Here is a 27,825-nt window from a genome sequence, read left to right as displayed (position 1 = left end):
AGTTCCAAAATCCACTCAAGCTGTTGTTGACTTCAGTAGACATTAGAGCAGGCTGGACTGTGTGAGGGTAGGGGTTCTCCTTACAGCTCTGAGATATGAAACGTCACTTAACATTTCTATGCTGCCAATTTAACTACCTGTCAAATGAGGACAGTAACACTTAGTCACTAAAAGAGGGGGGAGTGGGGGGGAGAAAAAAGATTTAAAAAAGAGAAAAAGGACCCGGGGGGGGGAGGGTGGGGGGGTTGGAGAAAACACCACCGATTATCTGTTCTTAGAAGCTGCACAATACTGTCATTAAAAAATACTATTTCTAGCCTTGGCTTTATCTGCAATGTAAGAAAGTATAGCATGGTGTTTAAGTTTGGGTTTCTTTTACAAATGAATCATCATTAAAGGTTAATGAGGAAACTAACACTATATGAAAAGGTTGTTTTCTCATTAGTTAAACACTTTCTTTTTAAAAGCTCTATATATTCCTAGATTATTATGGATTTATTATTTGCTAAACAGAATCTTAATCAGTCCCTTTTTATTTCCTTACATGACATCATTTTAAGCAAATGCAATCAGTGCCTTAGTTCCAGACATCAGTTCCAGATCTCTGCACCACTGGATCACCAGTAGAACAAACTTCATCCAAACAAAGTGCAGACATGTACATCGAATCGGCCAGAGCTCCTGACACAGAGTTTGCGCCAGCTTAATGCTTTAACATTGGCTTTGCACTGGCTGCCGAAGGACAGATGATGCTGGATCCAGTGTAACATGAGACTAGCACAAGAGAGTCAATGCCTAATGTAGCATAAAACCTGCCAGCACCATGCCAAACCTTCCACGGTTTTTTGAACAAATTTAAACCAGCAGAGTGAGTGTATATGAGATCAGTGTTTTACATCACATTGCCACAGTAGTCTGGATCCAACACTAAGAGCCTTAAAGTCACAGTCTGGTCACACGCAAACCTGCAGTCAATTTTTGCTCTCTAGTTACGAGGAAGGAGCACTGTGATAAAGCGTCACTGAATTCAAACAAATCCTAAAAGACATGTCCGTTTTCTATGCACTGGGGTATGTTATGGTGATGAAAGCAACCGTTCTGGCATGGTAGAAGAAGATGGATCCTACATTACAGCCTCAAACCAAGCCACCGTGCGTGTGGCCGCATGGGGAAAAGATGAGCTCTCAGGAAACAGAAAACCAAAAGTTTGCTCAAGCTTCTTGCTCCGTGTCAGGGGTGCACGTGCCAGCTTTTCCAGTCGGATGCGACTCTCTTTTAATGACCAAAGTTACACAACGCGCCCCCCCCAGAAAACAGGGCTTCGTGACAGAAACGCCTACACAGCTGTAACAGCCACTTCTCAAATGTGCTGCTGCTTATGAACCACAAGAATAATATGGTGAAATGTGCCGACTTTTGCAGTTTTCCCCTCTTTTGTTGAAACTAATGAGTCACGATTAGAGTAATGCTTTTCTGTGACTCTGAAACCATTTTGCGTAATGAGGTACTAAGTCTTTATAATTAGGCCCAGAAGGGAACTGGGACGTGGCCCCATAAGAGCAATAATTATTTAGGTTATTTATGGTAATAAAAAATTGAAAATAGGAATTCTTCCTCAGAATGTGACTATTTATTCTTTTACATATTGCCTAACAGGCAATTACCCTATTAAGGCAACGTTTTGTTGCTAAAGACATTAATTGAAATGTAAATTAAATGTAAATCAGCTAATTAAATTGATATGTAATGAACTTGTCATGCAGGCCTTTGAGATCAGATGCATTTTGCTAATAAACAAGTGTTATAGTGGTGCCATTGCTCACTGGAGTTAAGGTTGTTTAACGTGTTGCGTTGATAACGCTCTGCCTCCTCAAATGCAAAGGTTTGGATTATGTCATTAGAGCCCAGAACGAAGCTGGCACTGGGAGTTTCCAGATTTATTCCAATTATTTCCTGATCAACTTCATTGCAAGGCAAGGCAAGGTGTTCCCCTAATGGTGAGTGCTGCACAGCCCGTCGGGGTGCAGTCTGAGCTCTGTCTATTCCTTCTGCTCCCCAGAAATGATAAAGCACTTTGTAAAAACCCCTGCCCAGACCGATGCTGCTGTGTCAGATGCCTTCCAGAGGGGTTAGTGTTATTTCTTCCTCCGTGCGCTGTGGCCAGTTCAGTAGGGGTAGTGAAACCTCACGGCAGCAGGAGGATAACTAGATATTCCTGAAATACAAAGAAATAAAATGAGAAATGAAGCAATCGGAATTTGCTTGGTGATTATGTTGACAATGTACAAGGTAAACATCAAAGCCCGACATCATCAAGTCAATACAGCAACAGGAGAATGAGCCAGAATAACCTTCTGCGCTGTCCGTAACACACGAATAACCTTAATCATCAAAGTGTGGGCTTGTGTCAAACTGTAAATTAAAGGGAAGGAATATGAAGCTATCAGTTCTCCTACAAAATGATCAGTTTTCCTGCAGCTACGTTTTGAGCCAGACCTACTAAAATTTCTGGCATAAATTCAGGTCCTGTATTGAAGGTAACTTGGAGGATAGAAGTCCCTCCCCTGCCAGATACATGGACAAAACTCACTGCCTACAATTATGCAACAGTAAGGCAAATTTCACATATTTTGCTTTTGAAAAAGCTCAGGTCAGCACTTTGTAAAATCTTCTGCCCACTTCCATTCAAATCGTGCAGACATTTTGTGTGCGCAGTCATAAAGCTCAAGCAAATGTGGCAAAAAGGGACAGAGAATAGAAATGCTGTTTGGAATTGCGGAAATGCTTTTGCAGAAAGTTTTCCTGGATCCATCGTGGTGTAGTTGCACCTGAGCATTCACGCATAATTGTTCTGACTTGAATAAATCTGATGCTGCATTTATAACTTCTTCTACCCAGAGAAGCATCCACCCTGCAGTCCGTTGGGGCCCGGGGGTATTTAATAAACATGTCAACTACCACTCTTCTTTAGCTTGAATGCAGCGTCTTGTTTTTTCCTACTGAAGAACACTCCAGTTTGAAGTTTACAGAGCAATTAAAGACCCTCATGGGGCCCCTGATATGTAGAGATTGTCAGCATATGTAGATTAGTAATTGTCAAGTTTCTCCCTAAGGCCGAAGAGCTCTTAGTCAAATTCCAGAGATCATCAAGTATTCAGATTTCAGTGGGCTTTGTGTCATACACAACATAGTGGCATAATTAAACTACAATGCTTCTTTTCTAATAAACTTTTGGATCTGGCTATGTTTCTATTAATTTCTTTTAATTAGCTATGATCACAAAATAAAAATGAACATCAATCTAAAGCTGCAACTTCGCTGTTTCCAAAAAGACACCCTGGGAATAGCTTTCTCTTCTAAACTGATGGGGTTTGGGGACCACTCTTACTGCCATGACTTGCAAAGGCCTGATGGAGGACAAAAACCAGCAGACTGAAGGCGCAATCCTTCTGACTCCTTTTCAGCTGACACGTGGGCACAGGTGACTGAATGATGCTGCCGTCTTAAACTATGTCTTCATTGACCTGTTGGCTCGGACTCTAGTTCAAATTTTAGTCTATTCTTCATTAGTTTTGGTGTCTTTGAATGTTGATCTAGATGGAAACTGAAAAAAAAAAGAAAAAAAAAAACCAACCAGATTTACTTTAGAGGTCAGGGAAAGAAGTTAGTGTAAGGATCCTCACAACCCAGGCTGATGCTGTAATGGCTGTCTCCAACATCCCCCATTGTTGATCCCTCTGCCCCCCATGTTGGGCAATCAGACACACACCTGAATGTAATATTCATTAGCTTGAAGCGTTGAAGAGGAATTGTGCTGGCTTGCTTTGCATCTTGCACGATCCAAGCCTTGAAGATCAAATCGCTGCTCTAACATGGTATTCCCTGAAGCCAGGGGGTAACGAGCAACTGGATGAAGTTCTCCTGCAGTAAGACTGGCCTGTGCACGCTCTGCCAGCTGGATCCTCTGCTGTGGTTCCCACATGCATTGTATTGTGGTCCCAGGGCTTGGAAGGTACAAAGTGTTGGTCATTGGCCTGCATCCATCCAGCCTTTGAGTCCCACTCCATCGATCTGTGTCTGTTTGTGGACAAAGCCTATGGCAAGGAGTAAGTTGTTAAAATCTCTGTGGTGTTTCTGACCTGCAAACTGAGATTTTTCAAAGCCACATGTGGGATCTGAAAGTTTAATTCCTAATGAAATAAAAAAGAATTGGACATGGAAATTGTGAAGGCAGCTTTAATAATCTTCATTACAGCATGTTCCATAAAAGAGCTAAATTATTACTCATGAGGAGTAGATCTTCATTTCCGTGCTGTTCACACTTTCTAGGTGTAGCAGAGGACAAACTGTCCGTGCTTGGGAATTCACAGAAATCTGTTGTTAACCCCAGACTGCCCATGGACACGCATGTGTGCTCTTGCATGAACACTCAGACATACGTGCCCAAACGAGCAACGTTCTTTTCTTCTCAAACCGGGCTAGTAAGACCCTGAGAAACCTCAAAAGTGTTTGTGCGTCCAGGAGCAAACTATTACCTCCATCACTGCACTTGCACAGCACTTCTTCCTCTTAAATCCCATCTTAGTTATCACAACTTATGCACACCTCCAGTGCTGGAATATTGGCAGCTCTGAAGACTGAGATCTTTCAGTAGCCCCAGAAAAGACAACCAAAGCATCCCCTTCCCAACACAGAGGATAACCTGAAGCCAGCGGGTAATTTCGGAGTGGTTTTCTGCAGTCTCGGGCTGACTTCAAAGCAAAGCTCTATCATTTTGCCTCCAAATCTCTAAAGTCTCCGTGTCCCCAAGCCCCTTTTGTGGGCTAAATCCTCATTTCATGAAAATAACTTAAATTCTTCCCTTCGCTGAGTAAAACCCATTGGTGAAGTGGCTCTTCTCCACTTGGCCTACTGTGTATGGCAGAATATAACGCTGCTTTCTTTCCAGAGGTCCGTTTTTATGCTGGGGTGTGAAAACTGGATCCAAGCAGCACAAACAAAGTTGGGCTTTAAATAGTAGCCCAGGAGGAGAATCTCAAGAGTCCCAATAAAAAGAAGAAAAAAAATTCCTCACATTCTTCATATGATGATACATCTCAAAATTATTAATTTTGCTTGTCCTGTATCATATCTTAGGGCAAGCTGCTTTTCCCGAGTGAATTGCAACGTGGCATTTGGTTCAGTGGGTTTAACTGAAGCGCGGCTATCTGGAAAAGGCAGTGTTATCTGTAATAAAGTAACTCCTTCAAATTTACTTTCTTGATCTTGTACTTTGGTTGGGCTGCCAGAGTCTTAATGCCTGGAAAAGTATCTGTCACCCAGGGCCCTCATTTTAAAGGACTGTAGGTTTTTAGGGGCTGGATGGCGTCATCTCCCTGTATCGATTTTGTCGATGTATTCCTGCGAGCGAGCCAGCCTGAGCTGCGTGCTAATTTCCCATCTCCTCTTCAGTTGACAACAGTCCCTGGCTCAGCGAGATTTCAGTTTTGCTCACTGGACTCTTCTTTCCCAGCCCTCCCTGAGCTATATTTTCTAAGCACCAATTTCACTCCAAAATTAAAGATGAAATTTAAAGATTAGGGACTGCAGGTTTTTTTCCAAAGGCATTTCAATGTCTCATACTCATTGATTGAGTTAGGTATCTAAATCATCCAGAGCAATCTGGCCCCCATCCCAAATTATGTGATGTAAAAGGCCAATTTGACTTTTAAAATGCTCTCCACTTTAATTGCCTGCTGTGCGATTAGTACCATGCGTAATAAACACATTGTGTGCGGCATGCATAGGGCAGGTGTGGGGTGATGTAATGGATCCCACTGACTGCCTTGAATATAAATGCCAGAAATATCAAATACCACGTGCACCAGTCTTAGTCCCAGTCAATTCTAATTACTTTAGTGGTCTGACTCCAAATTCAGATGTACCATGGTGTAACTGAGGTCAGGATACAGTACATGATTCTCATCTTAATACCGCTTTAGTACTGTAAAGGTCAAATGGAGCATCATCCAAGCAGAAGAGGTAAGGGCTCTGTTAATTATTCTTCTCTCCACTCCTTGAACAAAGGGATGAAGATTGTGTCTCTGCTGAAGAGCATTCTGCCTTACTGCATATTTAAGTTAAAAAACAAAGAAGAATGAAGGAGCCATTCCTGCAATAATCCTTAAATGAGCCTTGCTGCTGAGCTCTTCCTGAAATCTTACAGCACTTGCTCTGCCAATCTTTTGAGCTACAACTCTACCAGCGTCAGAGGCCAGGGAGGGCAGCCTTCCCCTCCAGGCAGGGGTAGCTCCCAGTTCTGACCGTTAAGAAAAGCCAGCTTCGTCCACTGAGTAACAAGTTCAGGAGACATTAAAGCCCCATGTTCATTTGTAGACATTCCTGCTGTCGGAGGAATCACTGACTCAGTGGGGCACAAGGCTGGAGCCCCCCTTTTCCGCTTGCGTACGACTGTCCCACTTGAACAGCTGTAAAGCACCTCCAAATAGGAATGTTCCCTGCATGCCAGTGGTAGCATTTTGTTCCCTGTTTTGCATTAGTTCTAATAACTCTATTAGGTAGAGACAGCAGAAGTCTCGGTTCGGAGCTGGTTTTAGTTGAACTTCTCACTGCTCTACTGACCGTTATGTGATGTTATCATTAACTGCACCCATTTCCAAGTTGCCTTCTCAGAAGCCCGCGCTCACGAGACATTATTTTGTTCCTTCTCTGAAGGCGGTAAGCAAAGTCATCGCTAAAACCAGAGTGCGATCCCAATCCGTAGCCATTCTACTCCTTTCATTTTCTGATATCTCGAAAGTGTTAACTGCTGAAAGCAGAAACATGAAAACCCACGATAGTGAGAGCTGATTAAAATTCAGCCCACTGTATCACCCATAAATAGGAAATAAAGAATACGTGGCTGTGATTAATCGTCCATAAATGGCCATTGCCTGCTTCCTCTATTCCATACAAACACAGTCCACGTATTTATTCAGCTCACCAAAAGAGTAACGAGCAGATCATTCCTATTTGTCAGGGTCTGGGATTTAAGCAAGTACTTAACGTGGGGGCTCTGTGCTTGTGTGTCTGTAGACAGGCACCCACATCTGCTCTTCTGTCTGATTTTCAATATTCATGAGAAAAATCAGAATGTTTTTGGTTTTTTAATAAAGGTGTACTTGTCAATAGATCAAAATACATTGAGATGCAAAATCACACCAGTGTGAGCTTTAGTTAAGGAATTTTTATGGTATTACAAACATCAATCTCTAAGGATTGGTAATAGTAGTACTATTAAGAAAGAATGTTTCTGTTGTTATGCGTCGCAACTTGGCCAAATCTGAGACCTGCAGTAGAAGCACTGGAAAAAAAATAAATAGCATGTGATATACAGGAACTAGACCTGTAGTTTGAAGCACTGGTGGGTAAAGACTGTTTTTACCAGTTGTGAATACGCCTTTATTAAAGCACCAGCTTGCCTGTTTGTGGTTCAGCTGAGCTCACCGGAGCAGAGCTGCCTGCGCCATTGTCTCCCTGGCAAAGCACAGAAGCACTTCTCCTTTGCTGTGATTTACAGTCCAAGGGCTGCATCTGTGGATAGAGTGCTGCATCCAGCGCCTTCGGCCTCTGCTGTCACTGGGTGCTAGATACACCAGGCATCTCTCTTGGAATACCACTTGCACAGGCGTTGCAGTTGCAGTGCTGCTCCAGGAACGGGAGGTGACACTCAGGAAATTTGGTCCATCTGCCCCTATCTTCCCGAATGTCTTTAAGCAAATCACTTGTTTTCTGACTGTCCCGGTTCCCCCAGCTGTTAAAAAGGGATGATGAACTACAAACCTCATTAAAGGCACTGCAGACCAAGGCGTAGAAAGTGCTGCAAAAGAGCTAAATTTTTATATTATTACACTGCTTGCTGCAAAATGACCAGTAAAATTGTCAGAAATGGGTAGAAGAAACAGGAGACAGAATCACAGGGTGGATGATGTTGGAAAGGATCTTGAGATCATCTCGTCCGTCCCCTCTGCTCAGGCCGGGTCAGCTAGAGAAGGGTGCCCAGGGCTATGTCCAGCTGGGTTTTGAATATCTGCAGGGATAGAGACTCCACAGCCTCTCTGGGCACCCTGTTCCATTGTTTGACCACCCTCACAGTTAAAAAGTATTTTCTTGTGTTCAGATGGAATTTCATTTATTTGTTCCCATTGCCTCTTGTGCCACGTGTGGTCCCCATACACCCCTGAGCAACCAGTGAGCCCCAGATTGGGACTGCATGTGACCAGATTTGATCTGAATTTGTCCAGTCACCTTTGAAATCCTAGTATTCATTCCCTTTCCCCCAGTTGATCTCTCTCAACGTGAGATTTGGCTACTTTTGCTTGGAGACCAGTATCAGCTTGTTGAACCAATGGGTTAACAGCCTCACATCTCCTGGAGATGCTCTGGCACCATCCTAGGGCCCAACACTCCTAGGAACTTAGCAGAGATTGTCTAGCAATAGGGAGCCTTCCCCGGACCAGCCTGCTGAATTGTAAAACACAGTGATTACCGCCACCATGACCAAAAGACAGCTCTTTCAGTAAAAAAAAAAAAATAAAGCTCATGCCTAAAGATGTTATCATGCATAATTCAGGGAAGAAATCCATACTGCATTTAAAAGATTACATCTTATCATCCAGGGTACTTATTAGCTTGATGAATTAAAAGTACATGGGGATAGAGTCTTTCCTGCTATTCTGCACTGGCATCGGTGCAGTTGCGCTGATGAATGATTAGCCTCGTGGCTTGGTTTGGGACTGAGCTGCTTTTCTGATGCCAAAACTGGCCCAGATGGGATTGGGGTGTACCCGATCCATGGTGAGCAGCCCTGTCCCTGCCTGGGTCTGTGGTCCGTGTGGGTTATGCCAGACTGCCATCCATGGTTACACCGGGAACCGCTTCCTTCTTTCTGTTAGGTTTGGTTAGGTTTGTGGTGGGCAGCTACAAGGGGTTAGTGGTGTTTAGCTCCACTGGTAAATCCCCTCTCCAGAAACACACAGCACTCCCATCTTCCCAACAGCACAAGAAAATGCTTTGGGGCAGCCAAGGACTGAATATGTTGGATGTGCTTCTCCTTCTCAAGTGCAGAAACACAAGGCTAGTCTGTACCACTGCTGATACATATGCTTGTGACCATTATTATTGTTTGTATTAACTAACTCACCTATAGCTGTTCACCCAGAGGACTGACAATAACAAAGGAATTTGGCCTACACGCATTTAAGAGTAGGGGATTAAAAAAATGTCTGAGGGTTGTTGCTACCCTTAGGCACACCCTCCATATCATGGAAACATGCAGACAGGACACTGACCACAAACGTGCTGATAAACTCATGTCAAAGAAGCAGCAATATGCATCTCTTTGTCCCTCTCCGTTGTGCCTTCAGTCAAGTCCAATGTTTTGAACCCACAGCCTGTTTTTATATGTTTTTATACCAACTGCAGGCATTTGGATACTGAAATAGTGAAGAGGTTGGAGCAAAATTCAGGCAAATTTACCCTGGACAACAGTTGTTGCTCTGATGGCCCTTGATGATTTCCAAATACAGGTTCCCCTTCCCAGAATGTGCCCTCTTTGTACCCTGGCATGTTCCACACTACATGGCACCCTAGCTCAAAACAGGGCTTGGGTTTCCACCTCTGGCCGCATTCTGTGCAGACTGCCACCATTTTTCTAAATCAGTGAAAATTAGAGAATTTTTTTTTCAACCCATACACAGGCTGCTCTAAATCCAGTTAGTTACAGATTTGAAATTAATAGTTTAAATTGTTTAAAAATGGCATTGGCACCAGGGAACAGTTTCATTCAAATACCACATGCCTCAGGTTGAAGGGAAAACTTGGCTTGTGACCACTTTTTTTGCACTATCATACTGTCCCTACTATGTCTTGCACCTCTACTGTATCAGAAGGCAGAACTGTTGGCATTCATGGCAGGACTACTCCAGCTAACCATGTCTGTACCTATCATCTGCAATGCCTAAATGAAGTACCTTTTTTTAACTTTTTGTTTATGGGCTACATGGATGTAGTCAGTGTGAAATTATGATGAAGTTGAGCAAGGATGCTTAGGAAATCTTGATTTGTCATCAAAAACATTTGGAGGTTGTCCTGGGCAAACAAGATTAACCACAAAAGGTGGCACCTACACTGGTTATAGCAAGTGGCATGGGGGTCTCTGGGGTTCTTCTCTGGCTGGCTTTCCACACAACCTCTGTCATCTCACAGATCCCCTAGTCGTATCATGGGCATGAAACTAACTAATAACCTGAGGACTGTGATGTTTACAGCCGTTTCAGTCAGAAATCCCCAGATGAATGGTTTGGGAAGTCTCAGGATGGCTGAACAACAGCTTGGTTCAGGAAGAGAGCGTACCGAACACATAGCGTGAGAGTGACAAAAAAGGAAGTAATTTGCAAAAATCCTTCTCCCCATTTTTTCAAGGTTGAGAGGTGTGAAATATCTGCATTTAACAGCCATTATTAATTACTGTTTACTCTCTGCCAACACTGCCTTGGGAGCATCTGTGATAATTTAGCCAAGGACCCACTGCCATCACTCAGGTGGCTGCTGTGGCTCAGCCATGGAGTCTCATTCACTTCCCTCGCTGGCTCTGTGACCCACTTCTGTCCTGCTTCAGCTCACTTCAGCTGCCTGAGTCCTGGGCCACCACGTGAGAAATCGGTGTTGCCTCACATGGAAAAAAAGGTATATAAAGCAACATTACTGTGAGGAAGAAGTATCATGGGGTTTTGAATGGTAGAGATGAATCACAGAAATAAATATTCCTCACCTTATCCTAAATCTTGCAACATCCGATCCATAGAAGAGCTGAGAGTTGCATTCAAGATTTCCAGGGTGAAGTCCTGGCTTTATTTAGAAGAATAGCAAAACTCTTCTTCACCTAAAAGGACCAAAGGTTTCACCCAGCCCTCGGTGCTGAACCACAAGCTCTGCAAGAGCCACTTCCATGCTAAAGAGCATCTCTATGCTCTAACCAGCTTCCTGAGCTAAAGTTAAATCGTGCTTCTCCATCTTTTTTTCTCCCCCCTTTCTCCTACTTCTTAGTCAAGCCTCTCCATGCATGCTAGGTATTTTCCACTTGGTGGCTCAGGATCAGCTGCTCAAACTCTTTGGGAGTGTGACAGGGCTGTGATGGACCGAGAGGGAAAAGGAGTCCGCCTTGGGGGAGAAAGAAATGGAAGTGCTAAGTACAGCGTGGATTTGCCAGAAAATAACTTCCCGGCCAAGAGCACACCGTCTCCCTGCAGGACTACGCTCTGCATTCAGCACTGTAAACACCGGCAAACGGCCTCCTCATTTATAGCAGCACGGCTCTGTAAAGGTGCATCTCACAACTGCATTGCACAACATGGGTAACATTTAGGACCTAAAGAAGTTACACCTCTGGAAATTTCTTCATCCAGCTTTAAAATAGGACATAAGTGCTACAGAACAGTCTTAGGGGTACGCACAGGGAGCAAAACCCCCCAAATCCCCCACCTTCACCTAGAACCAAAGGGAAATGTACAAATCCTCAGCATTTGTTCAGGCTGCTTTGGCTGAAAGTACCAGGGGTAACAGCCCTAAATGTGCAAAATGAACAGGGGACTCTTTATGCTCAGTATAATTTTGTGTACGTAATGGGGCATCACAGGAGGATATTGGTTCCCTTATGACTGTGAGAAAGACTTCATCCCTAATGGCATAACTTGCTCTAGTACTTTTTTCTTCCAAACACTAGCTGGCAAGAAAAATCTTCTTTTGTATACCCAGGCTATTGATACTGCAGCTTAAGTTAGAGTTGGATAGTTTCTGCTCCCACTGCTTCCAGACAGTAAATTTCAAGCCTTACTGGAAAAGCAGCATTTTCATATTTCATAAACTTGGATTTTTTTTTTCAACATTTTCAATGATGAAGAACTTCTTTAATGAACAACTTCATGAAAAAAAAAAGACTCTGATTTCAAAGTTTTTTTACATACCGTGCCCATCAGTACTGATGCTCTCAGCCTCCCATGTTCCTTCCACAGGAGGATGCAAACACCTCCAGACTTGCTCTCTCGAAAGCATATCTTCCTTCCACGTGTGCTAGTCTGCCACGGAGAGGTGCATGAAACGTGGAATAAATCACACCTCCCTGTATTGACTAGCTACGACAACCCCTGACAGCCATGCTGCTGCAATGCAGTTCGTGTCAGGTGCCCTTGGATCTCTGCTCAGCGCTACCAGATGGGGAAGAACATGAGTAATGAGAGGTGCTCCTCCATACCCAGGCAGAACCATAGCAGGATGTATTGCGTCTGATCTGATCTGAAATCTCCTCTCATGCACCACAAAAAGTCCAATCCATAGCGCGCTTACCTCCAGAAAATGGATGAGGGGATGGATGGTTGGTCAGCTCTGCAGGGTCTGGAGCATGTGGCTCCAGGAAGCCTGGCTCTTCCATGCCTGGAGGTGACCTGGTTGCATTACAGGGTGATACGGAGGCAGTCGACAAGCTGTGGGCCATCCTCCCCCTCTGAACGGTGCGCGCAGGGTGCGCTTACTTACACGGACAGACCGCTCCTGGTCGTGGCTGCAGCAGCTACATCGGTACACATCTTCCTTGTAGCCCTGGGCTTGCAGCGACCCAGTGAAGTTGCTCTCTGCTATTAACCCGTGGCTATGGACCACTAAATACTAATAGTAAGCACAGGAAAAACCTTAATCAGCTCTTGCAGAGGGCTTTGAAATCTTTTTCTGCACAAGGACAGAGAGACTTTAAGGGGACAGAAATCAGCTCCTTTGCAAACCATGTCAAATGTTTTTAGCAACCTCCAGTACAAAAGGAAACGCAGTGAGCTCTGCTTATGAATCGTTACCATCCAGCAGCATGCCTGCAGCTGCTGAGGAAACTGGTTTAACTTATTTTTATATGAAAAGAGGTAGATAGATAGACACAAACACACACACACATATAATCTAGGAGGCAAAGAGAGAATCTGTATCTGCATTTGCGATATCTTCCTGCACCAGGTAAGGAAAGCATCTTTTTCCTTTTAACTGAGTGCTGTACATACATTGTTTCCTTGCAGTCTATCTTTAGGTTATAGCAGTTCACAAGGTTTTTTCAGCAGATGTGTTATTCAATTACTTCAGGGCTTTTCCATTTGTAATATTATGAAGCAATGATAGCCAGCAGACTTCACCTGTCTTTTAGAGATAGCCAGGCTGGTAATTTTAACTCTGCCCATTTTATCCACACCAGTAAATCTCATAACATGGTTATAGAGAGATTCCAATTTTTGTAGAACCTTCTCCCGGGAATTCCTGTATACAATATTGCCATAGTCTGTAATGGACATAACCTGTGATTGGATTAATGTTTCCCTAGTGAAGAAGTCAAAGCATTTCATGTTCCTATAACTGGTTTGCAGCTCTGCAGTAAAGGTCTTTGGTGTGGCAGAGAAAATAATTGCAAACGCAGCCCCAATCAGAATATATAATCCCTTCACAGTGAGGGTCTAATTCAGCACAGTTAGACTGCCTGTGCAGGGGTTTGTAGCGGGATTTTCTTGTCAGGAGAGCAGAATGCACAGAAAACAAGTTAATTTCGGCATTTTAATATTCATCACCCAGTCCTGTACAAAGGCAGGTAAATAAGTTGCTACTGCTCCAAGGCAGGGCCCTCCAGGTGCCCAAGCAGAGAGTGGAAAGAGGCAGGGCAATGCAAGGGGGCTCAGGTCTCCCTACAAGAAGAACCCTCCACTTGTGCTCAGATAAACACGTGCCCAGTTTTGGACCCATATTGGCTTCCGAACCTTTCAAAATCCCTGGCATTATCTTACCTTGGACCTGACACAGGAGACTGGTAAAGAATTACTGCTGTGTGTACAACATACATTACTGATGTCTGAGATATAGCTTATCTTCACCAGGAAGAAGAGGGTCATGCCAGGCCAGAAGTAGGCTCTGAAGCAGGACCTGCCTGCTCAGGTGGAGGAGAAGAACTTCGGCACTCATGCGAGAGGAAAGTGAGCTAGAGACTGGGAGCAAAAGGTCTCGTATTTTCAGCTACCGTGATAGTCTCCCCAAGAATTTGTAAAATGATGCGTGCACTTGATGCACACTCTGCCACACCAAATGGTAAGCTCTCATCATGCAGGCTAGCAAAGACGTGACAGTGAAAGGCTCAGGCTTCCATTCCCAGCTGGTCAGGGAGAGTTTTCAAGAAACATGGTTTATTGGTGAACCCCGCTAGCAGAGGTGAGTCTCTGAAGAAAGCACTATAGAGTCAACTCTGCCTGTAGGGTTCAGAGGAGACGTGATTGGGATCTCAGGGTGGAGAAAATGGGTAGGGGCAACTATGGCTGGATCAGAAGGTGCCAGGAACAAACTGAGACAGGAGTGAAATGGGAGGCAAGAGCAAAGAGTCTGAACATGACGAGCTGGAAGAAGAATGGGGAGGGTGGGCTCCAGAACAGGCGTGCTGCCCAACTGAGGAGCAAGGCAGATGCTCTTGGCAGATAACCTTATGTTTGGATGCTATGGTATCGCTAGGCAGGTGGAGAGGATGGGAAGAAGGTTACCAGCATGGGACTTGACAAATGGGATGTCATCATTTCCCATATGGGTAACTGTCTCCAATCTGTCCTTTCTATCCACCTAAAAGCTTGGGATATCTCAGCAGAAAGGAAGCATCTCTGGCAGAGATGAGCAGTCTACTTTGGGTCTATACTAAGACCTGGAAATTGCAGGCTGTGGGGCAGATATGGGTGGCAGGTGACAAGAAGCAGAGACAGCGATTTCCAGGAAGATCCCGTTATTAAATCTAAACTTAAAAGACTGACTTTTACAAGTCCGATAGCAGGAGCCTCTAATAATCAATAGCAGGGCAGCACAAGGGCTTCCCAGAACCTGCTTGTCCACGTCTCGGTACTGAAGTGAGTCTGGGGGCCTGTGAGGAGGAAGGAATGAAAATAAAACAACACACTCATTCCACAGCTGCTTTTATCACTTTATTCCTATTTCTAGAGTAGACTCTTTAGCGGCTAAGCAAATACCTGAAACTCTCTCATTATATATATATATGTATATATAGAATAATTCAAAAAGAAATAATGAGGAATTCTGCAAGTGTTTTTCCGATGAATATGCAGAAGGAACAATATCACCCCAGTAAACCAACTTTGAAAGTCTTCCACTAAAACCCTATAAAATCCAATGATAGTCATAAATTAGCACTAGATTAATTCAAAGGAGAACTTATCCCCCCTCTGCGTACCTTCTAATCCATATCTCCAAGAGGTCATTTTAATTATCACACTGTCACTGCTATTCATTACTCTGCTTCTGGAGACAGAGAGCCAGCACTGTGCCTTTTGGATGCCTTGGAATTCATCATAGGAAGGCATTTTATTCTCCCCCAAAACGTGCACCGTTTAACTCCCTCACCTTGAAATATCAGGTTTGCTTGGTGTTTTAAATAATTGTTCCTCCAGTGAGATATCTCTTTCTTGTTTTCAACCAAGTTCCCCTTATCAGGGAGAAACTAACTAATGAAAGCCCAGCTAACAGGTGGCTAGCGCACAGACACAATCAGCTCAAGTTTTGTCACATCTGGAGTAGCTTGTCCTTTTTCAGAGGCATGCAAAGCCAAATTTTTGTCCTGACTTGTACCTACTCACTTTTTCTGGCTGCAGTAATGCTAACTGGATGGAAATCATGTGCCAGTGGCTCCCAGGAGGTCTGTTGTGATGGGGCTCCAGAAGTGCGTGTGAGGTCCTGAGACACAGAACACAGACCTCGGCCTTGACCCTACATGCTTTGTGTTTACTTGTATGGAAAGGAGCTCAAGGACCTTACACAGTACTCCTTTCTGTCCATTGAGATATAGATATGGGACCTGTATCCAAAAACAGATGAGCAGGCCTACTAGCTTCCTGGCTGCATGAATGCAACCCAACCTGCTTCCAGTTCTTCCTGGGATCACACCTTGGTTCAGTGTTGGTCACACGCAGGCCTTGCAGCAGCCAGGTCTCCATTGCTGAAGAATCAGGGAGTACTTACACAAGGGACAGTAAATTTAAGTTAGTTGGAAGGTCTATTTTAGCCTATAATTCTGTTTTTCTCATACCTTTTCATTTACCCCCAGGATGCATTCTTCTCACACACACACCAGCGCAAGGACCCAGCTGAGTCTGACTCTGTTCCTAGATCATGGTTCTCAAGTCCTGGGAAAGAGGAGAGGAGCAACCAACCCAGGTCTTACAGAGCATCTGGGGCTACTACTTCTACAAGGCCACCCCACACCAAGAGGAGCTCATTCAGTCTTGTTTCACACGTCTTTCCTCACCCTCAGTCCGGTTCATCCTTTCCCTCTCTATCTACTGGGTCTTGGCACCTTCTCTCCTCCAAGCAACCATTGCAGCCCAACTCCTAGCAGAAGACAGTGAAGAAAGGCTGCTTCCCCAGGCTTCCGATGGGTTGGAAAGAGGCACTTCTAAGTGCACGTTCCCTTCCCATCCCCTGGGAGACACTCGGACTCCCCTCAGGGTCACCCTCTTTTACTCTCCAGTTTGAGAACCACAGGCCTCGCGCTTCAAATCCACATCACTGGCAGATATTTCAATAAGTCACACAACACAGGAGACAAGACTGCCTAGTGATGTGGCTTTGAGCTGAGGTATCACATGCTGTCCATGTAATGGGAAGGTGGTAAGGTTTTGCTTGGGATTTCTTACAGTAGTAGCACAACATTGTTTGTTCATCCCTTTCAGCACTACCCCTAGCTCACACTGCCTCAGTCGTACATCTGTTGGGAAGTCCAATCTTTCTAGACCCCAGCCAGTTTTTGCTGGAGGACCATGGCTCCTACCTGTTAAGACAGGTCTTGCAGTGAGTTTCATGCCTGCAGCCTGACAGCAGCATTTCTTATATGACCCCTTTTCTCAAATGATAGGATAGAAGAGCAAAAAACCTAACCATGCAGCAGATGATAAACGGCACACTGAGGAGCGCCTGCCTGACTCCCAGAAGCTATTTATCAGGCTCTCTTAATGCAAGCTAACAGGGCTAGCACATGCAATTGGCATAAGAGCTTCTGAGCCTGACACTAAAAGGGGAGACATCACATGGTGCAGCAGGGGAGCCAGGACTCCCTCGTTAGCTCATCATATGGATTACCCCTTTAAAGAGAGAGAGCAAGGCTGGTGGAGGAAGGGGAGGCTTTCTCATTTTAACAAATAGCTTTTCAGCCACCACAAATGATTTCTGTAAATCTATCGGGTCACTCTTTTTTTCCCAGAGATGAAGGGGGAAGAAAAAAGAAAAAAAAAAAGAGCTCTGAAATTGATTTACCATCTATAAATAAAAAAGAATCAATAGTAAAATTTCTAGCTAATTTCCCTCTCCCTCTTTCCCCCTTTGGACTATTTGTTATCTTAGAAATACTTGTCTAGGAAAAAAAGAGAAACATCATCAGTTCCAGACCCCGACGTGCTCCTCCGCCTTGCCCCGCAGACCTGCCCTCCTCTCTTTTCCTCTCATCGCGTGGAGAGAGACTGGTCCTTCAGACGCGCCTGGCTCCTCTTCTCTGGCTTGCTGCCAGCATGGCTGTTCCCTTGGCCCCGCTGGGTAGTGCATTTAAAAAGCGGCAGTTTCTCCTTCCTGCCAAAGGAAGAGAAAGAGAGGACAGGTATTGTAAAACGCTGGGGTGTTTCAGCAGCAGGTAAGCCATGTGTGGGGTGTGCTGCGAGGAGAAGCCATGTGTAAAGCCTCACCGTGAAGTGCATCTGTAAGGAAGGCTTTGGCAGCTCGAGACAAATTAGAGGTGGTTAAAGACCAGCTGGTCCCATCCTCCTCTGGCCAGAGCAGGGTTAGTCCTTCCAGGAGACTTCAAGGGCTTTGCGTTAGCTCTGAGCTCTCCAAGAGAAGGGCCCCACTGCTTCCCTTTGGGTACTGCACTTACGACTGTTTTCTCCCCACTGCGGCTCCCACACGCCTGAAATGTTTTGCTTCATTTCTTCTCATTAACAGCCCTCGTATCGCTGTGAATATTTCCTTCTGGGGCATATACTGTTCCCAGGACAGCTGGGTTCACACATCTGCTCACCACTGGATTGCCCCCACTGCCAGGGGTGTTCGCAGCTGGGGCCAAACTCTTTAGTGGCAGACTCCCGCTGTGTGGCCGGGGAACACCCATCGCCTGACACATGATGCCAGTGCTTCCAGCCTCCAGTCCAGTGCCGTCAAAGAGCCCGATGTGATACTGCTATTTAACCGTACCCGTTAACGCCAAGTATCTAACAGTCATGCCAAACTTTGGTTGTCAGCATAGTTTGGAATGTGGCATTTCCAGCGCACCTTTCGGGCTACAGTCCTAGCAGAGTGGTGGGAGTTTAACTACTGACCTCCAAAGGAGCAGAGTTACGCTACATACGAAGTACTTTTGCAGTGATGCCCCAGGAGTTCATGGGCTAAAAACCAAGCTCCTCACAATGCAGCACCACAGAAACAGCTCCTCGGCTTCCCGCAGCTTGTCTGGGGGAACAGACCTACTTTGTAATGCTTTGGTTCCTGATAAGTCTCACTACTTGTTTCCAGACAAAGTGCTGCTGGGTGTGTGTTTACGGTGTGCATGATGAATGTTGGCTACTTCAAGGAAAAGTAAATCTCTGTCCTTTATTATCAGTTGATTCTGTAACATTTCTATTTACTTATATAGCCTCTTTGCTTAGAGGCCTTAATTAAAATCCTCCATCTTACAGCCCAGTGCTCTCACTGCCTCTTCTCCCTCCAGGTCCTGACACATTTGTGTTTCACAGCAAGATGGGCACAAGCAACCGGACAGCCTCAGCCCTGGTCTGTCTAGCTGCTGGGCAAAGCCAGGCCTGGGCAAAAAGTGGCACAACTCACACCCTTGTACCCAGAGACCTCACTTTTGTGAGAGGTTGATTGACGAGGGGTGTGGGTGCTGCAGCACCATCCCTTGCTCACAGAGACTCGGAAGCACTGGGCCATCCCATAGCGAGGAGCTTCCCTCACAACCCCTTACCAGCACTGGTGGGTCACACTGGAACTGCAGAGGTGCCTCTGAGCCAAACGCTGCGACCAGGAGCCAGAGGAACCAGCTCTTGGCTGCCCGCTGGCAGCCAAGGCAGCCCTACAACCCTGCCCGCAGACTGCTGGCAGAGCGTGGGGTCCCTCCGCGCTCACCCTAAGCAGAAGCAGCACCAGCTCGAACAGCCGTCGTCATCCCCTGCGTGTACCAAGCTCCAGTCCCGTGGTGCTGCATCTCCTACTTATCTTGGCAGAGCGTGAATTACCTCCCCTCACCAAGCTGGCTGTGCTGCGGCTGTAAAAGCAGATACACCTTTTGATGGCTTCTCCTTCCTAAAAGCAGCCAAACCTGACTCTCCGTTCCTATCCCGAGGAATGAAATCAAAGCGTGCTGTCAGCCTTTCTCACACCAGCCGAGGGGCTCCAATGAGCGTTCGGGGTGCCCACTCAGACAGCTCCTGCCCCCCCAGCACCCGCTATGCCCTGCCAATTTGGTTCATTCACCCCCCACTGCTATGGCAGGACACAAATGAAGAGGGGCATCTACTTATGCCTGATCTACTCTTTGAGCACTCAGTCTGCTCCCCCTAATACCAGTTGTCTGTATTCGCTATGGCAGTTGGAGACCCAAGCGAAACCGGTGTTGGTGCTGTACCATTTCATACTGAGACACAAATGCTAGGAAGGGGAGGACCTATCTGTTCACATAGCCATGTTACCAAAAGTGAAGTGACCTACCAAAGGCCATGCAGCAGAATTGGGGAGAACTGAAAGGAAAAGAGCTGAGATGGAAACCCAGGTTTCTTGATCCTTCCACCCTGACTCACCCCTGAGGAACTGGGCCCCTCTAAACCTGCAGAGAAACCTGCCTTCCCCACCACGCAGGTGTGTGTTTGTCAGTGCTTTTGCTTTTATTAGGAGAAGGAGGTTAAAATACATTTTAAAAGAACTGAAATAATGTAGGGGCCGGTGGGGCAGAGGGCTTGGAAGGCTTTACCTCCACCAGCCCTCCCCTCCTCACTGCTGTCTCAGCTGCCATCGATTCAGCATCTACTGCATCTCCACAGTTCATTCACCAACCTAAGGCACAGTGGTATTTTGAAGAGATAAACACTGAGACAAAAATAAATAAATTAGGACCCTGGGAGGGAGACCTGAAAGGCACGCTGAAGTGAGAACAAGCGGTTTCTCTGGTTCTGCGTATAATTACATTGACATGTTCCCAGACAACGGGTGGAGACCCAAACACAGCAGCAGCTGTGGACCAAACGGAGAATCAGGCAAAAACCATAGGAAAGCCAGCCAGTCAATCCATCCCCTGGGGCTGCATCAGCACTGCCCGTGTCGCTGCTGACAGCCTGCCTGCCCACTCCCAGGGGCAGAGCCAGCGCTGGGCAGGCAGGGCTCAGCTCCTGGCCGCGCTGGGGCTGGCTCTTCTGTACAGACCCTGATTTCTCTGCACCCACTCGTCCAGTCCATTAGAGAATGAACGTCATTCCCATTCTCCTCTCTGCAAGTGAGGGAAACAATATAATATGAAACATGCAAAGAGGATGGAAATGGGTCTTAAACCTCCTTCCTTTTTCATGATTTGGGAAACACAGAAAAAGGAAAACCTGTCTAACCAGTGGCACTTACAGATGGAATTTTTAGACACTGGCCGTTTTTAGCAGCCATCCAGGCATCCACTGAACTGAAGCATCGTGAGTATCAACCACTCTGTTCACATCAGGTACTGGTGACAAAGTGATTTTTATGGACATACAGCCAATTGACAGACAGTCATGATCAAATCACAACTTGGCTGCGTGCTCATCACGCATACAACAGTTAATCTTGCAGCCATGCAAACTGTTCTGCAAATTGAAATCTCAGAGGCATAGCAATTACAATACCAAATTTATACTGCATCTCTCAGTCAACTAATTGTACATCCAAAAAATCACCACTTGAATAATCTGAATACATTCACCTTTACAGCTAAACCCCCCCCCACTACATGCTTGATCTCAACACAATTTTGAGTTACAGAACCCCAAGGGAAAAAAACCCCAACCTCTGATTTCAACAGCAAAATTGCTTCTATCTAAATACAGCAGATGCATAATTCACATTGAGGTCTAACATCTTGGTGTTTCCAGTGATGCTCTTTTTTACGTTCTGCAAAATGGGACATGCTTCCTGTAGCGCTCTCGGCCCGTCTGCAGGAAGACAAGCCCTATATACATCTACTCCAAATGTAGTGTACATGTTCACATCAAAACCAACTGTATCTGGATTTCTATTTGTTAGGAAACCTTAAAGGTCTTAAAACGGATCAGCAGACTTACAAACCAGGCTAATGTTTTAGATGAACTTTAGAAAGCCACCGCCATAGGCAGACTTGTGCCACTGTGGCATTTTGAGCTCTTTCACACTCATATTTCTTGACTTCTGTTTCCATCCGGTGAAGCAAGTTGAGGTGGGGAGCAACAGATTTGAATTAGTGACTTTGCAGCTGGTGTATAAAAGAGGGCCAAAATAGAAGAAAATTTGTATTTAAATTGCAAAGGGAGGAGAAAACAAAGTTATCCGAGCCACGTGAGTGAGATCAAAAATGAATCATCAAGGCTGGAAAATGGCTAACCTCTGAACCCTGAAATCAAGAAATCTGGCTGCTGTCATGTAGCTGCTGATCTAATTTTTACACTTTCCTCTCCATACAGAGGAGACGCGTTTCCATTGCGTCCATCACAGCTAAACAATCAATGCCTGATTACTTCAAATGCTTCTCTCTCAGGGATGCACAATTAACCAGGCCCATATTTGACACTGCAAGGGGAGCGCAGTATTTTCTGGGAATGTCTGACAAGTTTCAAACATAAAAAACACAAATCAAATGGCCCAGCAGATAATGACAGCCAGTGCCCTGGCAGTTAGATAATGTGCATGCTCCAAAGCAAGGCCAATTAGAAGCAATAAAAACAAATTTGAAATGTTAGAGCAAAGGTCAGAAATCCTCAGCCATTACCACAGGCTTGATTTTTTTTTTTTTTTTTCAAGCAGTCACCAGTGCCTATTTCCAGAAAGTGAGCACAAATTCATGCTTGCCAGATGACCACCCACCTATTACAGCAGATTATGATTTCTGGACCATACAAACCCCAGTAATGCGATGGATGGAGAATCCCAGCACTATCTGGAAATCTCATCAGGTCCATACCCTGTGGCCCTACGTTTCGGAATGCGGGGGCTGGTCCATGCTGCTTATAGAGAAAGCATCGTATTCGAGCCTGCTCCCCAGGAGAGTTTGCAGCTGTCTCTCCCTCTGCCACAGAAGGGATCCTGCTACTTGTCATCCATCCCTCAGTTCCTGGCCTCCTTCCCTAGCTCTCTGCAGCAAGGCACATCTGCTTCACCAAGAAGACAGTTCACAGAGGCGGGAATATTTGGCTTGTAACTGGAACCACATTATCGCACAAGAGAAGGAGAAGTAGCCACAATTACAAGCAACGCACGTGGCTCAGACCCAGCCATTGTTGTATATCTCTACTGACCCTGGAGCAGGAAGCTGCAGAGAGGATGGGAATAGGTTTTGTCTTGTCTCCTCTCCTCTATTTCCTAAGGAGCAGCAAGAGAATAATAGCTTCATTTACCTGATGAGATGTAGCAGAAAATTATAGTCTCTCGAGCTTGTTCAAGTTAGCAATATGATATTGGGATTAACGTGCTACGTACATCTGACATTACCCATGTCGACCCATCCTACACAGAGCAGCTGTCTCTGCTTTCAGAGCAAAGTGCTCTCTCTGTCCTGCTCTTTAGAAATACAGGGAAAGTCCAGACAGGGGTGAGGCATGAAATAACACAGATGCTGTAAATCTGCTTACTGAGCCCTGGCTTCCTCAAAGCAACGAGCCCAAGGAAAGAAAAGGAAAGCAGGTGGGTATCTCCAGGCATGTCTATAAGAGGATGCCTGTGAGAGCTAATCCAAATACATTTAGGGTGTAAATGTAAAGCTGATTAGTGAAACCACAGTAAGCTCCTATGTGGATATGCTCCTTCAGAGTTAAAGTAGCCATAATTCAATTTATTCATTTAGCTCATTTCTAAAAGTAAATTAAGGTAGAGTAAATTAAATTAAATCAGCTGACAGCACCTTTGTTTTGAAAGGGATTGTTAACATGGACCCAATCTACTTCATGCAGCAATGCAGATTATTTTCTCCTGCTGGGCCACCTGTCAGGCACACTGTCTCCCTGGGCTAGTCCTGAAGTATTTTTACACACCCTCTGTTCAGGGACTGTCTGAAAGCAGGACCAAGCCAGAGGTGTATTTGGCTGTTTGCATGTGCGTGCTTAAATCCAGGGTAAAATCCTTCCAGCCAGCACTCTAGTTCCCAAGTGCTTGACAAGGTAATTGTTGTAATGTGGTATTTTGGTGAGCCCTCTGCTGGGGGCTGGCCAAGCACTGCAAATCTCCCCAAACTGCAAATGGATCCTTTTCATTGAACCCACGCAAACGTGTCACCGTTTAAAACCCGAAAGGTTTTCTTTAGCGACAGCTACAAGTATCAAGAGTTGCATAAAACATGCAGACATGTGTGGGAGCAAGCTGACAGATTACAATTACCAACACAGAAGGGGGAAAAAACAAAAATTCATTTTTGAGGCAAAACATATAATTTGCCTTTAAACCATAATAGTGCTCCCATTTCTAATACAATTTACAGCCCTCGAAGTCAGATTGAAGTTGTTTGACTGCTCAGCAGTTTGTTTATTTGTTTGTTTTAAATTTTCCTTTTAAAGGAGCACTGGCCAGCGTGGGAGGATAAAGCAAGGGGGTTTTTTTTAGACCCTCATATGAGCTTTGCACTGTTTGAACGTGCAGGGAGCCAGGTAAGACAGTCTGCAGGCTGCGGCTGCGAGGTGGCATTTCTGTGCTAGCTGGTAGGATCGTGCACCAGCGCAGCCCTGGCTGGCCCTGCCGGTAACGTAAGGAAGACTTTTAAATACAGTCTGGTCCCACTTGCCCCTACAAAAGCAACACAGCTATAGGGCACCCATGGACCAGGTCCTGGTGAAATCCCTAAGACAGGTTGCAATCCTCCCTCCGGGGGAGTCAGGATGGTGATGGAAAGTTTTGCAGCAGACTTTTTTTTTTTTTTTTCCTGCCCTCATTTCATTTCCTCCTTTCTCTACAAGTTGTGAGCGGTTTTGCTGACCTTTCTCTGGAGCAGCACTGAAAGAAGGGGAACAAACAATTTACTTTGCTGTGTCTGCACAATTCAAGAGGCATTGACGGTAGCGTTTATGATACTGGCACCATTTTGGTGCCTTGGAACTTTCTGGGAGTCGCTTTACCCCCTCGGGGGTATAGTAGGGTGAGCTGCCGATGTTACGAGCAGCCTGGGGATGTGAAGAGCCTGCATGTATCCTCTGTGCGCAAAGAGAGATGGCCAGAACCACAAATGTCTTCAGGATTACCCTGGGGAACTTCTCCATGAAGACCCAAGTCAGTTTGACTTTGCAATAACAAAAAAAAACCCAACCAAACCAAAAATGAAGGCACTGAATTTGCTCTTAGTAGCAGTTGTAGACTCACAGTATGGCAGAAATGTGAGGTGCCTCCTTGCCCATGTGTTGGAGAAAGTGTAGTTTGTTTGGCCCACACAGATATTTCATTCAAACCAGTTTTCTAACTGGTCTATATTTTCCTATACTAGCACATTATCGATGCCCTGTCACCAGAGCCCCAGGAGTGAATGGCTCAAAGATGGCCAGCAACATCTCCTTCCATGTGAGAGAAGTCATGAGAAAAAATAAAGAAGAGGTGCTCAATTTTCCTATCTCTCACTTGCACAGCATTGCAATGCTACTGTGCCCTGGTAGCTGTGGAGTATTTCCGATCTCTGTTGCACTGAAATCAGATTTGGTCTAGAACGTTTTTTGTGTTATTAGACTCTGCTCTCCTCTAAGCCACTGAAAACGGTGGGGGAAAAGATGACAAGACAGTGATTTCAGTTTGGGAGAAGTGAGCTAGGGATGGCAGCAAACAGAGCCCCTAGAGAATGACAAGAAGCAGCCATCTATATAAAGCAAACTTCACTCCCAGCTCTCATGTCAGTCATGGCCAGGTCAAAGAAAGCACTACCAGATATAGGTAAAACCTCAAAAATCCTGAAGGCAGAGCTTAAAAGTGTAGAGAGGATTTTTTCTGAAACACAGGAAGAGGTGGACTGGGAAGAACATCCCAGACCCAGTGGGACAGAAGGACCCCCCCACAGCACATGCCAGAAAGCACCAAATCCCTGGGATGGTATGTGTGGTCTGAGCCTGTAAGACCACACAACCTCTGGACACAGCTCGTTAGTGTCAAGATGGGGCTCAAAACTTGAACGGCTGAGCTGTCCTGGCAGAAGTGCCTCTGATCAGCCTGTGCCCATGCACAGGAAGACATTCCCCAGTGCCACCCAATATGATGCAGACGACGGTGCCCATCGCCTCTGAGGATGACGGGACAGTCCCGCGGGCCTATCCAGCCTGTTGGATACGCAGCTGCGAACTCATACATCATCATTAAGGCTGCAAAATCAAGCAGCAAAAGGAGGAATTGCCAGAATAAAGGCTGTCAGAACAATTTTAATTCAGCCTGCTGGCGGATATGCCTTCTGATGTGGTCTTTAATTACCTCGTCACAGCCTACTTTTTCTTCAACAAGACTGCTGCTGCATTCAGGGCACGATGGACAGACGGCAATTAATGAAGGGCCAGTCAATATTTTGTTCTGTCCTTTTTTTCTTCAGTGCGTGGCCCCAGGCATTATTTTCTGCATGCCATCAAATCCCTGCTCTTAGAATTATTCATCTTCTCCTGGAATTTTCTCTCATGTGTGTCAGTGCAGCAACCGTGAGCTTCCCACCCAGGAAGGAATTTCTCTTCCAACACTCCTGAAACAGAGAGCCTGGGTTTTACCTACAGGAAAATGTGGTGCAGATATGAGTTGCAGACTGCTCCACTAGCAAGGTCCAGGGGGTATTTTTCAGGGTACCCACGTTGTGTCTGTTCAAAGCCCAGCTCCCCTAACCTCAGCCAGAGCTGTAAACACTCAGCACTTCTGTAATTTGAAATCCAGTGTGTCCAGAAAATGAGAAACATAGAACTGGTGGCTCTCAGAGAAAAAATGTCAGTGGTTTAAAGAGGCAACAGCTCCTCTGCTGAGCCAGAGTGAAAGGACAGAGCAACGCTGATGTGGGCAAAGGGGTGGACTTAAGGCAGTGCAAGGTGACTGGCATTAGCTAATTTTTCAGAAAAAAATCTGTTTTCCTACCTTAACCATTCCCTGTAACAGCTGTACTCTGCTTTCTCTTAATCTCTTACAATTTTTTTACCTTTTACCAAGCAGAGGACATTTCTCACTTTCAACCCAAGCAATCTTAACCTTTACTCTGGCACAAGTAGAAAGAGGAGAGTGCAGGACAGACTTGGTAAGAGGAAGAGCTCCCTGTGCCACCGGCGGCATCAAAGGGAGCCCCACTCAAACGCTTTCCAGTGAGTGCAGTGGGAACAGAATTTGCTGGTTACCGAGCAGCTTAAGAAATGACAGTAACAAGAGGAGAGGAAGGGCATGAACCTTCATTGCCACCCGACAGCCCTTTTCTGCACTGCGCCCTCCTGCTCTGTGCCCACTTAACCCAACCCGAGAGAGACGTCTTTGTGTCCAGGACGGACTTTCCTGAGCCTCTCTGAAGCATGTCCAAGTGGCAGCACTGTCTCCTGCAGCAGCTTCTGTAGGCAGCACAGAGGTCTCTTTCTCTGTTAGAAATTCATAGGCCTACCGGCTTGTCACTCCAAAAAATGTCCAGCATTTTCAGCAAGACTTTTAATTCATTAGCTCACATAGGAAAATATTCTAACCTTCCTGCCCTCTCCAGCTGAGTCATTGATGCTTTCCTATCTTGCCGCAGACACATCACCTTCGGGAAAATAATTGCTTAGCATGCTGATAACAAGAGACATTATCTTTCTGAACTGGAAATTTGTTTGGGATCACAGGGTCTTCCCACAATGAAGACTGCAGGACACTCGTTTGAAACAAGTCCTGACCTTCCCTTGCAGGCTGTGGAAAACCCTGTATGTCCACTGGGCTGGGCTTCTGGGAAACTGGGGGAAGGTTGGAGGAAGCTCCGCCAGAAGGAAGGGGCTGAAGGGGTCTGGGAGGGACTGGATGAGCTGTGGGGGGAGGGAGGATGCATGTGAGAATAACCACGCTGGACAGGGAGGGGATGAAGACAGAACTGTTGTAAGAAGTAAAGACAGTACTAAAAAAACCTCTTTAAGCATTTCATTTTCATGTCTAACCTCTCTACAGAGTCAGTGCACAATCCAGAGGTCTTTTCAGGGATCTGAGCTACTTGGGGACTTGAGGTTTGCCCAGAGATTCCTTTGGTTACAAAGGAGCAGAAGCTTTTAAGCTTGATGTCTATGGCCTGCAACTGTGAACACCTCTTCTTGCTGGTGAGGACATGTCGGGAGGGCACAGGATTGCCCAATGTAGAGTTAGGTGCACCAAAGCTCGCCCCAACCCTTCAGAGACGACCACCACAACGATGGGTTCAACATTAATTTCTAGCAACCATCCACTCGGGGACAAAACACAGCATTCCTACTGCCCCGCCACCGGCAGGCTCAGCAAGTAGTTGAGGGCTCCAGCCCTGACCTCACTTCATGGTGGCCTCTTGGGAAGTCCGTGGAGCCTGACTCCTGGGAGGGTGGTGGGCACAGCTCC

General features: G+C 45.7%; 1 protein-coding gene across 1 annotated transcript in view; it reads right to left on the bottom strand.

Moving 5' to 3' along the window:
- Positions 1 to 15,011: 15,011 nt before the first annotated feature.
- Positions 15,012 to 27,825, bottom strand: part of LOC126041974 (BEN domain-containing protein 5) — a 980,738-nt gene continuing 967,924 nt past the window's right edge. The window contains exon 13 of the mRNA XM_049808428.1: positions 15,012 to 17,667. Coding sequence (XP_049664385.1) covers positions 17,544 to 17,667 — 124 coding nt within the window. The 3' untranslated portion in view covers positions 15,012 to 17,543. The remainder of the gene's footprint in view (positions 17,668 to 27,825) is intronic.

The sequence above is a fragment of the Accipiter gentilis genome, chromosome 8, assembly GCF_929443795.1.
Source record: "Accipiter gentilis chromosome 8, bAccGen1.1, whole genome shotgun sequence".
In the NCBI taxonomy this organism is placed as follows: domain Eukaryota; kingdom Metazoa; phylum Chordata; class Aves; order Accipitriformes; family Accipitridae; genus Astur; species Astur gentilis.
The sequence above is the reverse complement of the archived record's forward strand: the minus strand, read 5'-3'. Positions and strand labels throughout refer to the sequence as shown.